The sequence below is a fragment of the Amblyomma americanum genome, chromosome 1 (genome assembly GCF_052857255.1).
Source record: "Amblyomma americanum isolate KBUSLIRL-KWMA chromosome 1, ASM5285725v1, whole genome shotgun sequence".
NCBI lineage: Eukaryota > Metazoa > Arthropoda > Arachnida > Ixodida > Ixodidae > Amblyomma > Amblyomma americanum.
The window spans coordinates 178,389,870-178,403,784 of NC_135497.1; the positions used below are offsets into that span (position 1 = coordinate 178,389,870).

At 43.5% G+C, this 13,915-nt stretch overlaps 2 protein-coding genes across 3 annotated transcripts in view; one reads left to right on the plus strand and one right to left on the minus strand.

Moving 5' to 3' along the window:
* The window catches only part of LOC144114256 (uncharacterized), a 31,469-nt gene extending 23,596 nt beyond the window's left edge, over positions 1-7,873 (plus strand). For both annotated transcript variants that reach the window (XM_077647863.1, XM_077647864.1), the window contains exon 7: positions 3,593-7,873. In XM_077647863.1, the coding sequence (XP_077503989.1) occupies positions 3,593-4,129 (537 nt within the window). In that variant the 3' untranslated portion in view covers positions 4,130-7,873. The remainder of the gene's footprint in view (positions 1-3,592) is intronic.
* A 108-nt stretch (positions 7,874-7,981) lies between these two features.
* The window catches only part of LOC144114257 (beta-catenin-like protein 1), a gene marked incomplete in the record, with an annotated part of 38,516 nt that continues 32,582 nt past the window's right edge, over positions 7,982-13,915 (minus strand). Inside the window, 1 exon segment of the mRNA XM_077647865.1 lies at positions 7,982-8,140. Within this exon segment, the coding sequence (XP_077503991.1) occupies positions 8,052-8,140 (89 nt within the window).

Consider the following 13,915-nt stretch of genomic DNA (forward strand, 5'->3'; position numbering starts at 1 on the left):
GTGTTGGTTGATGCTGTGGCACACCTGAGTGGTCCAGCCGGGTCCAGAGCAGACTAGACATTATGGGTATGAAGTGCTTCGTACCCAACTGCAGATCAGCTTTCCAGAGTTGTCTGGACCAAGTGTCACTTTTTAAAGCTCTGTCAGAGCCTCCTCGCCTAGAACTTTGGCGCCAGGCAATCCCCAGGGCAGATAGGATATTGCAACCGAGTGACCACGTCTGTGCGAAGCACTTTCCCGAGCATACGATATAAAATCGTACTACGCCAAGTTCAATGGCAAGGCACTTTTAAGTGCACCCAAGAAACAGGTGTTGTTGGGGAATTCTGTGCTCAGTATTTTTCCCGGGTATCCCAAATATCTGAGAAAATAAGCAAGTTCAGGAAAGCCTCATAGAAAACGACAGTCTGCAGCCACATGTGCCAAGCCAGGCAAGCAAGCGGTCTGCAGCTGCCGCAGCTGCACTGCCCTCGGGGACGGCCTGTGAAAAACAAAAAGACGCCGGTTGATCAGGAAGTGCCCCCCCCCCAAAAAAAAACTGCGCACAGGTGGCTGGAGTACATCATGCGTGTCAACTGATCAATAAACATGCTCTTCTCCCTCCATGAAACTTGGAGGTGCCTCCCCACTTAAGTGCAAGCTCAGTCTTCATTGGCATTCATGGTGCTAAGGTTTGTTCTCTTGTGCACTGGTTCGGGTACTTAACATTCTAAGTGCTCAGCATTCCCTGTACATGCCATGGCAGCAATTAGTTAATTAAAGGAGCAATTAATTTAGGTCGGTGATCTCGTGGCCAGTTTCCACCAGCTGTACATCTTGGTGCAACAAAACATGCTGGTATGAAAGGCAGAATGCCGGTAACGTTTATAACAAAAATGCAGATGCATAGTTTGCTGGACCCTAGAACGCTTGATGGAGAATTTTATGGCCCAACATTATTGAGGTCACCAAGTCGCTTTCCCATGCCAACTGCAGTTGTTCTCAGCTGACATCCGCCAGTCCCAGTTTAGAGTGGCGTAAGTATTTTACCTTTGCGCGTGCACGCCAGTCTTTCCTTGATCAAGGAGAAGCAGCAGCTCATCATCTTCGGTGTTGGTGTAAAAGATGAGCTTTGCAGGAGGAATGCCAGGGGAATTTCCACTAACCATTTTCATGTCGCATAGCTAAACTGCAGTGCACTAGCTATTAAAACTTCGCAAATGCACACTTGGTTTCTGTTCGATCCCTGTGCTCGTTCATATAGCTGTGGAGGCGCTCCGCAACGTGGCACAAGAGCACTATTCGTGGCTGTGGAGGCAATATTTCTGATGCAGGCAAAATGGGGAAACGTCCTTGAGGTTTCTCTGCTCATTAAAGAACCCCAGTTGGCCGAAGTTAACCATGATCTCTACACGGCAGGCATCTCGCAGCATTACACTGCTCAAGCAATGTCGGCATAGGCTCTTTGGCCCAAATCTGGGAGCATGCACATTGCGGCCCACCTTTTATATTTAAGAATTGGTATAGTTACCTATGCTCTCAGCATTTGTGCGGATGAACGAAAAAAAAATCTTTTTAGTGAACGCATTTTTATAACGTGCTCGGAAGGGTCGCAGTGCAACGTCCTCGCTGCTGTTCAATCTGGGTATTCATGCAGTCCCAGCAAGTAAAACACGAAGTCGCCCAAAATTATTCAGTGTCAACAGTAGTTTCAATCTTTCTGTGCCGTGCTGCACTTAACAAAGCGCACATACACGCCGCGGCACCAAACGATGGTGCAACACCTGCGTTATGGCTGCTGCAGCTCGGCGACTAGACAAGCCCCTATCATGTGGCGCAATCTATTCTCGTTCGAGAGAAGTGCAAGGAGCAGCGAACAAAATCTGGTCGCAGTGTCAGGACCTAAATGTATTTATACACCGTGCGTTGGAGTAGGACAAAGTTTGAATTAGGTGAAACTGCAGTTCCAGTGATACAGCTTATAAAATGCAATGAAAATAAGGCTGGCCTGCTAAAGTTTCGAAATTTGCTTGAATTAACCGAAAGTGTGAGTTGACAAAGTTTGAATTATTGCGAGGCTCCTGTATTTTTATTTGGTCTTGCTAGGGGAATACAGTAAACCGTAATTGCACTAATTGTGCGATGTACTTAGCTTTATTTTGGAATGCAGATTTCTCTACGCAGACCATGGCCGCGGAAGGAACATGGCTAATAAGAGTGTGCAGTCAACTTAATACAACAGCTGCGATGGCAGCTGTTGTCTGCACGTATATGGGCATATTGCTGTTCCCCAATTACCCCAAGTTACCAGACTGATCACTTGCAGCTACTGTCCCCATAGCCATCCTTGTGGCGTGTGTTTCAGCCATCCACTGCTTGAGAGTTACTACGGTAACAAATTAGTTACCATACAAATTTTTGGCCGCATTTGGTGCCCACAAATGTATCGCCCTTTATAAACACCAGTGGTCTCACTGATCTTGGCCAAATTCGACTTCACGGGCTAATATAGCTAGGAAGGGGAAAGGACATCTCACCGCTTATTCTAGCAAAAGGCAAACAGTGAATCGCAACCAAGAATAGTGCAAAAGGTAGATGATTACTTTGGGTGTGCGAGTATTCGAAATTTCACTTAGAATCGAATATATTTGTTATTCGGTTCATGTTCGATTTGAGAACTTCTGGAATATTAGAAAATTTTCTAATATTTGTCATCATTCGAGTACTACACCGACTTTCATAAACCCGACCATGGCAAAACCACAATATCTGGGTAAATAATTCGAATATTGAATTCAAAATTTATAACTGGACCTTCGAATAATTCAGCCATTTCTTTCAGCCTCTGTTAGTTTGAATGAATGAGGTTTTACTACCCATCATGTTATTTTTAGTTGTCAGTCATGTCAGTTCGATTTTTCTTTGTTACTCATTTTGCATGACCACAATACAGGTTGCATACTGTTATGCTGTCTAATCAATGCAGTATACATTTCTCTGCATGTGATGTCTTTTTTTTGCATGGTGCTTCCTGTCTGATTATGCTTAGTTTGATTGCAAAGACCGTACACTATTTTGAAAAAAAAGTTGAAAAGGACAACAAAATTTGTTCCTTTTAATGAAATTTTTTTGCATAATGAACAGATAATTGATATTCAAAGACATTTTTTCTTTGTTTGCATATTCGATTTTTCTTTCAAAAATTTCAATATCTGCACATCCCTAATGATTACCCATCGATTTCCATGCAAAGTGCGTCTAGCTACTGATTTACAAGTAAGATATAGTGAACAACCAGTCAGTGTCAAACAACGAATAGCAGTAAAAAAAAATGTAATGGATGGAGAGAAAAAACGTGATACTGGCAAGATGCATTCTGAACAGATTGAAATCTTTAGGGCCAGCAGACAACTTGACAGTGTCCTGTGGGCCGCTTATTTGAGACACTAAATTTTCTAACTAGGGGGGATAAAAAAAAAATTTGATGTATAATTGTGTTTGACCATGATTCCTCCAAATCTAATACCAGCCATTGGTGGTGCGTTATTATCAGTGGCAGTTCACCCTTCTTTCAAGCATGTGACATGGCTGAAGGCATTCTCTCTATGTGCAGAACATTCAAGCAAAGACCAATGAGCAACGCTACACATGTGCTCTGGACATCCTGCAACACTTCCCATCGTTCCTGGTAGCTGAGCCCATGGTGTGCCTTCCCGCACCATCTCTTCGTGCGCACCCCAATCCTATCCTCTACCTGCCTCCAGGACCACGAGTTGCCCCTGAACCACCATCTGCAGGGGCATCTCTTCCAAGTTCGGCAGCCACATGCCCAGAGCCTGCAACTTCAGAAGCTGCACCAGAGGAACATGCTGAACCACCTGACGTGAAAGATGACTCCATTCCACTGACACACAGCGAGCCCAGCCCACAAAAAGTTGAGGCCATTCCAAACCATTTGCCTGTAGCAGTGGATGACAATTGTAACTTCCTCCTACAACCCACTGACCCAGCCATAGCTGTTGATGACTTCTCTGGAATGTTGGCATGGGAGCAAGGACGAGCAGATTACATGGGCGAGCATTGTTCAGACAACATTATGGCAAAATTAGATGAACTGATTGGTCCTGGCCCTGGTGTCCAGGCCAAGTAAAATATAAAATACAGGCTGTCCGTAAACTGTTTTTGTGTTTGTGAGTCATGGATATGCCTTAGTTCAGACTTTTCAATTCTTCAGACTTGTCTTTGTTCAGACTATTAGTTTTCTTTCTCTTGTGGTGAATTGTATGAGTCATTTATAGTTAGATTTCCTTTGTAATTATCTACAAATTACAAAGATTGAACAAATATGCAAGAACATGAACAAAAAGCAGTCGAGCCCACCTCACTGCAGTTACAGCTCCTGTGGGGTCACAGAAAAAAGCTCAGTTAAGTGACCTGTACAAATTTAAGCGGGTATTGGATCCTACCACGCCACTAACAAAACAAGTTAAAGAGGATACAGTGAACTGAGGCTTTCCCAGCATAGCTACCTCATAGAGCCGCACATATTTCGCAGTGATTTTTTATCTTTCAGGGCCCATCTTTGCGGAATTGCCGTGAAAGCTGTTCCACTCCAGAACGAAATCGCCTGTGCTGTCACTGGCCTGAGGAGGCTTTTTATTTTGGGAAGAAAAGTCATTAGGTACTTTGTTGGCTATGAGACAGGTGCCCTTGACGGTGAAACTGGCATTTTTCTATCATGACATCTCTTCGAGTTTCTGCATAAGGGCAAAAGGTAGGCACTGGTGATAGACTCTTAGACAGGTAGTCAGCTTTGAATTACGCCATGACAATCCTTCTCCCCTCACTAAAAAATGCATAGCTCTGCCTGCATATTTCTGTAATCATCACCATCATCAGCCTGACTACGCCCATGCAAGGCAAAAGCCTCTGCCATGTCTCTCCAATTAACCTTGTCCATTGCCAGCTGTGGCCATTGTATCCCCGCAAACTTCTTGATGTCATCTGCTCTCCTAATTTTCTACCTTCCCCCTGCTACACTTGCTTTCTCTTGGAATCACTCCGTTCTCTTAAGGACCGGCAGTTATCTCGCCTTCACATTACATTCTTTGCCCAAGCCCATTTCTTCCTCTTGATTTCGACTAGGATGTCAATAACGCGCATTTGTTCCCTCACCCACTCTGCCCACTTCCGGTCTCTCAATGTTGCACCTATCGTTTTTCTTTCCATGGCTTGCTGGGTTGTCCTTCACTTAAGCTGGACCCTTTTCGTTAGCCTCCACGTTACTGCCCCATAGGCGAGTACCGGTAAGGTGCAGCTGTTGTATACTTTTCTCTTGAGGGATATTGGTAAACTGCCATTCATGATCTGAGAGAACCTGCCAAATGCGCTCCACCCCATTCTTATGCTTCTAGTTATTTCCCTCTCATGATCCGAATCAGCGGCCACTACCTGCCCTAAGTTGATGTATTCCCCTACCACTTCCAGCACCTCCTTACAAATTGTGAACTGCTGTTCCCTTGCAAGACTGTTGAACGTTACTTTGGTTTTCTGCATGGTAAATTTAAGACCTACCATTCGGTTTTGCCTGTCTAACTTATTGATCATGCATTGCAGCTCATTCCTGAATGAAATGTCATCAGTGAATCGCAAATTTCTGTACCTTTTCCTTTCTGGGAACTAGGCACTGCACTTTGTAGCCCTCTCAAGCAGGCTGGCATGTTGATCTGTAATGGCTGCTGGGCTAAGAATGAAGTTGCAGCTTCTGCATGCCATAAGGAACTTATTGTATTTACTCGCGTAACTTGCACACCAGCGTGCACATGGGTGCACGCAGGGTAGGCTTTGGAAGATAGGAGAAGCCGCGTCGCCACTGCAAGTCAGTAATTTGTTTGTAAATTCCTTCCGGTAAGAAAAATTCTGCACTGTTTACCTGGCTCTCTCGCGCTGGCGGTTGCTTTTCTGTATGAGCGGCAGTAACAGGAAACTTCTGAAAACCTCCAAAGCGTGCTTCGCGCGGGAATCAGAAACTATTGAACCGTTGACTATTCTGTTTGCCACTACTTAGCCGGGCCGCATGCGAGGGCGTCGTTTTATCGCCTAGTATCTCAATTTGCCTCAGACTGCTGGCCTCCGACTTTGCGAATGTATCGTTCCACGCGGGGAAATACATAATGTGGGTTGGGGGCGGGTTAAAGGGCCATTGACCACCCTCTGGTTGAAAATATTCTCTCTTTGGTTGCAAGAAATGCGCGGCCGCAAGCATTTTTTTAAAAGACTCATTAATAGCAGAGTTACAGCCATTGCAATCAAGCTACTTAGCCATGCTTCTCTCCTGTACCTTCTTCGAGATTTTTCTCTCCCCCACCATGTCGACTAGCTTCCACAAGCGAAATTCGCCCACCTCCTTCAATGTCAGCGGAAGGCTTGGAGTCTGGTGGAATACATCATGGCCCCGCCTTTGAAAGTATTCTTTTCTTGTGTATATGTCAACTAATATTTAAAGTCAACTTTTTTTTTACAAGAGAAGGGAGCGATTTGTGGGGTCGATTTATTTGCTGCAATATATTGCATAATTCCGCGTTATGACCTTTGTAACAGAGTTCTTTAGGACATGTTCGTGAAATCTTCGCGTAATTTGCGCACCCCCTTTTGGAAGCGTTAATTTTAGAAAAAAAAAACGCACAACATACGCGAGTAAATACGGTAGTTCCTTAAATGCTGTTCAACTGACAATGTAATGTCGCAAGGAGACACACATATGTGTGTGCATTTTAAATAATGCAGGTATTCATTATACACCTGTTGTCGCAGGCAAGCTAGCATTTCTTCTAAGGAATGACAAAACATGAATTGTTGATAAATACATGATATGTGCACTACAGTGCATACAAGAAACATTGATTGCAGTGATTAAATTGCATCCAAATAGCTTACACTTGCTAGGTAACCGGATCTTTACAGTACCTCTGCGGCATAGAAGCATAAGGGGCCGCCAGTATGAATAAAATAAACAAATTTTATCTTAACAAGTAGAGCCTGAAGCCGTTTGTTGGAGGTATGGGATAGTGGTATAGGATTGTAAAACTATGGTGCCAGTGTGCTGTGCCACCCGTGACCAGATTGTCCAGAGAGAGTGCAAGCTACTTCGTCGTAAGCACCAATGTGGATGCCATTTAAGAAAAGTAGTGGCGCAAAAGCTCGCAGCAAAAGAATTGGCCCAGCCACAGGAATGTGTCATGCACACAATCGTGCTAAAGGCTAGAATGACCTCAGTGCCACCTTCCACCTGCACAGCATTTTCATGGGCTTTGGCACTAAATTAAGATCTGGAGACAGTGCCTCAGAAAAAACTGCAGTGCACCTATGGCTTGTTGGGTAGCTTCCATCAATTTGGCTAAATAATTTACACGAGCACTGTCCTTATTGTGCTGTGCTTTAGGTGCACAGGAAAGCAAATTGGTACAGTGGCTTGTTCCACGTTGCGACCGCCGCTTTTTTCCTTTTTTTGCTAACCTTTTAGGGCTTGTATAGCGCTTCCTGGCTACAGATGCTATTTTAACATTGTGCTCTTCATTATTTATGTGGGCTCGGCTGCATGCACTTGCACTTGGGTGCAGTCTTCAGTACTGTTTGCGAAGACGCATCTGCATCTGTGTGGTGGGTTTTAGGTTCATGGAATTGGGGCTCGCAAAACGTTTTGAAGTCCCAAACCCTGCACCTGCTTCTACAGTGGGTAGTATTGTGTGTTTGGCACAAGCCATACAGTCTTTCTACTTACATTCATCATCAACAAAGTCTGTGAAGGTCAGCTAGCTTTTAGGTGATGTTCCTCTTAAACTCTGAAGTTCTCTTAAACTGCCCCAATGTTCACCAATAAAGTGCTTAGCAATGAGATGTGTGTGTGTTCACTATTAACTGATCGTTGCACATAACAAAAGCTTACACATTTGACGCTTTCGCAATTCCACTGCAAGTGAACGCTAAGGAACAAGAAAATGTGTTCATGCAGTGACCAAGTGATGTTTATTTACAAGTTCTCAGTGCTGCATGACTGTGTCGAAGTGGTGGGACTAAAAGCGGTCGACTAATTGCAATATTCTTTGCTGTTCCACTTCCTTGAGAGATTCATCTTTAGCATCACCAAGGTTGCCCGCATATTCTGAAAGAAAAATAACACCCATCAGAGAACAAGAAAAGGGCAGTGATACGCACCCAACTTATTTGTTATATAGGTAGAAAGAAATAAGGAGGTGCTTAATAAATGATGTAACTCTGTAAACACACAAGTTGGAAGTGGCTTAGCCTCCTTTAAGATTCGCACTACAAAGAATAAAGATCCTCCTTCAAATTCAGTCTGCAGTAAATTCATCTTGAGCCACATTAACAATGAATGCCGTGGTAAACTCTGTTATTGTGAAGGGTAAAGCACGGCTTCCAGAACCTTCTGCATACCAGCAAAACAAACAAAAAAGGTTTGGACTGCAGTAAATTCACTTTGAGCCACATTAACAATGAATGCCATGGTAAACTCTGGATTACGAGGGTAAAGAACAGCTTGCAGAACCTTTGCATACAAGCAAAACAAACGGGTTTGGACAAAAAAGTGGAATGCAACTGCTTTCGTATGTCCAGAAATGGGTGCCTTTTCTGCCAGCAGTGTCATACCAGCTGAACTGATACAGAAGAAAAAAAAAATGTGCCATAGCAACAAGACGCTGTGATGCACTATCAACTGAAAAATACGCAACACTAAAAGCTTTCTATTTGACTTGGTGGCAGGAGAAAAATCTCCAACAACACTGCATACAGCAATGTGAGGTTAATTAGGAACTTGGCTGCTCAATCTCTGCTAAAAAATTGCAGGATTGCACTTAAAGGGACTATGCAATGAATTAAAAGTTGCTTGTAAATGTTTTCAATACTTCGAAATGATGCTAAGGAGCATTTACGCTTAAGTATGAGACTTCGAAACTGAGCCAGCAATTTATTATGAATTTTTAAAAACCGTGTTTTTCAAAATTCGCGGGCCGATTGGTGTTCTCGTAGCGACGCACTTTGCAACTAAAATCTTGAAAATAGACGTCAACAGTTCCGTGATGTCGGCACGCCACCACACGCTGTCATTCGCTGGAGCCACGACATCACGGGCACACTTCCGGTAGCTGTGAAAGTCGTCTAGCCCCTCGGCCAAGCGCGAGCCAGGTCACTGCCTTCGCGCATATGGTTTCAATTTACAACTGCCGCCGCTTTCTGTCGGGAGTTCCGGAGCCGCCCGCAGTGTCTTTTTTGTCCGCAACAACAGACGACAAGCAAAAGAATCCGACGCGCGGCGCAATCCAGAAAAGCGAAGAAAGACCGTGGAGACGCTGCCGATGCTGCTGCTGGGGCGCTTGTTGCGACAACTGGAAGTTGCAAACCGAACGTCAGTGGATGTCGTTTTCATAGGCGTGGCCCAGTCCCAGACCTGCTTTCTTTATTTTTGTCTGGTGCCCCGCGTGTACGAGTTGAGGGGAGAGAGGAGGAGCGCAATTTTTAATCGTCTATATCTTCGTTGTTATTGATGCTAGCTCAAAAAATTTTTGCACTGGGGTGACGAGTGATCGAGTGCCAATCTCTCGTCCGCTTTATGTAACCTCAATTAATTTATTGCATAGTCCCTTTAAGAGTGGAAATATGAAGGCCTTTCCCTTTGCTCTCTTTCTCCCTCCATTTTTCATTTTTATTTTCTTTTAAATTCTTATAATTTGAAATGTTGCTTTTATTTTTTATACTAAGTAAGCCTTCTCACACATTTACATTGTTTTTAATCGAACCAGTCACATAAAACCTGCTTCAAACCAAGCATTTATTTTCGTTAATTGAATTAACCAATTAAAATTCATCAACCAAACTTTTCCCATTTCAAGATCTACTCACGCACTACCTAACACAATCAAGTTTTTGCACATTTATCTTCAGAGAATGACATAATCATCCAGAAAAAATTTGCAGACACTTCTTGTTGACACGACATAATCATATAATGCTTTCGCACTGATACCCAATTTTTTACCTTTTTTTTTGTCTTGAGCCAAGCTAAGTTATAGGGAAAGCTGGCGCCACCGTCTATGCGAGTTTAACTCTTTCGTTACTACGGGAAAGAGGACTGTTTTCAATAGGTCTCAGACAAACATTTTTTCTAGACAAAGTATGATAGGTAAAACCATACAAAATGCATAACGATAAGAATGGAATGCACTTTCAAATCAAATTTATTTCAACAGATATACTTGTTTTAAATATTATGAAAAAATACAGATTAACAACAAAAATTAAAAAGGAACAAAAATTTACATGTTAATAACTCGAAAATAATTTATCATTGTAATTCTAGCAATTACAATGTGATTCCAATTATAAAAGTTATAACTCAAATACTTTTTGAGCTAGAAATTTTTTTCTTTACACTCTTTGAAAAGGCTAATTTTAGTGTGTCCTTGATATGACTTTTACAGTCTGACAAAAAAACAATTGGAAGTATTATGTGATATGCCAAAATAAAGCTTGATAAGCGTGCTTTTTAAAAATACAAATTGAAACTAATATCATTTCAGGAAAAACCGAGAAAAATTATACAAACAAGTATTATACAAATACAACTAACAGCCCAATGTTCCGGGCTACGTTTGTGCATTTTCAGTGTCCGAACCAAAATCACATCGTAAGGTGCCCCGATACTCGATGCATCGAAAATATCTGCTGCCAGTAGAATCGCGTGCAGCAGGGTTTATTCAAGTGCACCGTCCCCGCGCTCGACACCATGCTTGGCACGGCCTACGCTGTAGCCTCTGCTTCAAGATCATTGCGAAAATTCGCGCCTCGTGGGGAAATTGCAGTATACACAGAAAAATGAAATTAGTTTCTGAACAACAAACCAGACGGTACTGCATCATCGCAGAGACTTCATATGCTTCGCACAAGCGTACTGGAAACCGAAAGCGAAACTAACAGGCCAACGTTCCAAGCTCCGTTTATGCAGTTTTGAGTACCTGAGCCAATATCCAATGATGCGATATCGTCGGAGACCCTGCTACTCGATGCATTAAAAATATATGCTGCCGATGCAGTAGAATCGGGTGCAGCAGGGTTTTTGCGAGCGCGCACCGCCGCCGCGCTGGGAGCACCCTACGCTGTAGCCTCCGCTTTAAGGGCATTAAAAAAATTCGTGCCTCACGAGAAAATTTTAGTCTACGCAGAAAACGAAACTGTAGTTACTGAAGAACAAACTAGATGGTACAACATCACCTTAGCAGCTCTCCGGTTCACGCAAACGGATCGGGAACAAGAAAATAAACAAACAGGCCAACGTTCCAGGCTCTGGTTGCGCAGTTTGAGCTTCGGAAACAAAATCTTACGGTGCAGCATGATCGTTTGAGCGAGTCCCTGCTACTCAATGCATCAAAAATAAATGCTGTATAAAAAGCAGAATTGCATGCAACAAAGTTGTTTCAAGCGCACGCTGTTCCCGACTTTGACGCCTTGCTCGTAGCGTTCGACGCCGCACCCTCAACTCCAAGTGCATTTCAAAAATTACCAACTTGAGGCAAAAATACAAGTTATGCAGGAAATGAAAGTTGAATGTGTGGAAAACAAACCAGATGACTCGGCAAGTCCATAATGGCCGCGGTCGCGCTGTCGTAGCAGTTTTAATTTCTCGATCACCGGTGGTCAATGTCTAGTGTCATGGTAACGAAAGAGTTAAAGGGCACTTCATCCACCATGTGAATGCCAAGAAGACAGCATGGTGTACTTGGCTTGGCCTTAGAACATGACTACAACTGCAGAAATACAAATTTTCGCAAATTATATTTACAAGGAAGCGTTGTTTTGCAATCGGTATGTCCTGTAATAAAATATGGTAACTGTACATCACAGTAAATCAGCATAAAGGCAGATAGGCGTAAATGACCACTGAATTTGCCCATAGTGAAAAAAGGGCTTTCTCTTCACACCACTAAATATAGCGAACCAAGGTAAATTTTTTTGCGTTTAACACACACACTTTCTAAGCAAATACCCTTGCAAAAAAAATTGTTAGTTCTTAAAATACTGCACTTTCGAAGCTTCCGTTTTTGCATTGTGAAAAGCAAACATTTAACTGGTGCAGTCTGCTATTGCGGGACGTGCCCTATGTCCATGCATAGGATATGTTCGCGCCGCGAGAAACTTGCCCGAGCCCCAGCTTTTCTATGAGAAACTAGCTTGCGTGCACTTAAGTGCCGGCTCTCGGCATGTCCTGGCACTGCGTTTACAGATTTTGCCAAGGAAAACATGAATTAGGAAGCGCGAACCTCTCCTACCACAAGTAAGTGACGGCCGTGTTCATGCTGACAAGTGCAACATGCGGGTATTTGCATTAATTCATGAAATGGAAGTCGTTCCTGCATGCAATGCGCAGCCACCGCCAGCCTTCGAATGAACCAAACGCAATCCTCGGAGAGTACGGTTAACATAAGTTGCACTGCGCTTGTCGAAGTACTTTGCATTTTTAAAGTGTCTCTGAGACTCCTATGAGAAATGTGCAGAGTGGTCACGGCAGCAGACTGCAGTTCTCAGTTCACAAAAAAAAAAAAAAACTTGTTCCCTTTCACATTTCAATGCACAGGTAGCATAGGTTCCTGCTGAGCACAATCCAGCTTTCTGAATAAATCTCTCTCAGTGAGGGGGGCAAACTGAATTTAGGTGCCTAGCAGGCACCAAACACTGTGCTCAGCTCACTTCGAGTCAAGCACCTTTGGATGCTTCGGATCTCAAATGAACCACGTGTAGCTGCACTACACAACCAAAAAGCACACAAAACGTCGGCAAAAACTACAGTGATGAAAATGAAGCTGAACAACCAAAAAAATCCAACCCGTAGCACAGTCAATCAGCCACTAGATGTCAATCCGTGGTGAATGAAGTGAAGAGCCGCCAGCTTTCCCTCTAGTGTATGGTAACAAACTCTACGAAGTTCATAATCAGGCTAAGCCTAATTCCTACTACTGTCCTTGCATTCACTTTGCCAATGGGGTTTGCTTCTGAGCATTTCAGCGTGCCTCATTCTGCCTCCTCAGTGACCCTAATCTTCGAAGGTTGGAGGAAGTCTCGTCGTCAACCCTCCCAAGCTTCGGACAGCCAAATGTGTCAGAGCCCCTCTATACTGCTTAGAAGCAAACCCCTTGGGTTGTATACTTTTGACAAAGGCTGTATGTATATGCTCCAGCAGCCTTGGCTATGAGCTTTCATGATGGCAGCAGTAAACAAGTGCACATCTACCAAAATCTGCTCAGTTGAGTACGGCATGACAAAAGAAGTGAGAAGACGATGTAAACAAGACAACCTGTCTCGTCTCTAGCCTGCAATGCGCTGCCGTCAGCTTCAGCACTATATTTACAGGCTCAATAATAAAGTATAACACCCAGGTACTTAGTTGGATGCACCAAGTGTGGAACTTTGCAAAACAAATGACATGGTGTTTTTACACTGCAAAGCACACTGCGCAACTTTTGTGCCCCTGTAATAGCAGTTGACTACACTGTGCTAAGCATTGCAGAAGCCCTATAGGCCTATTTGATTGGCACCTAGGTGCATAACTTTGCACCCGCGCCGAGCTTCACAGCTTCATGAAGGAAGCACCATGTTGCAAAAGCCATAACAAGCCATACGAAGTGTGGCAGTGCATCCCAATCTGTTATTTTATTATATCAATGTTATAGTGAAAGCCCATTTCACGAAACAGCTATAAGGTTCTGCTCCAGTTAAACTGAAACAATTGCTACTGGCTTAAAAACAGTACAGAGTTCTAGTAAACAAGTAATACGGTGGTGGAACACACGATGCAGCACACCAACACAGCACACAAGAACTGACTTCTCGTGCTCTCTGAATATGAAGTGGCACCTTACCAAGACCA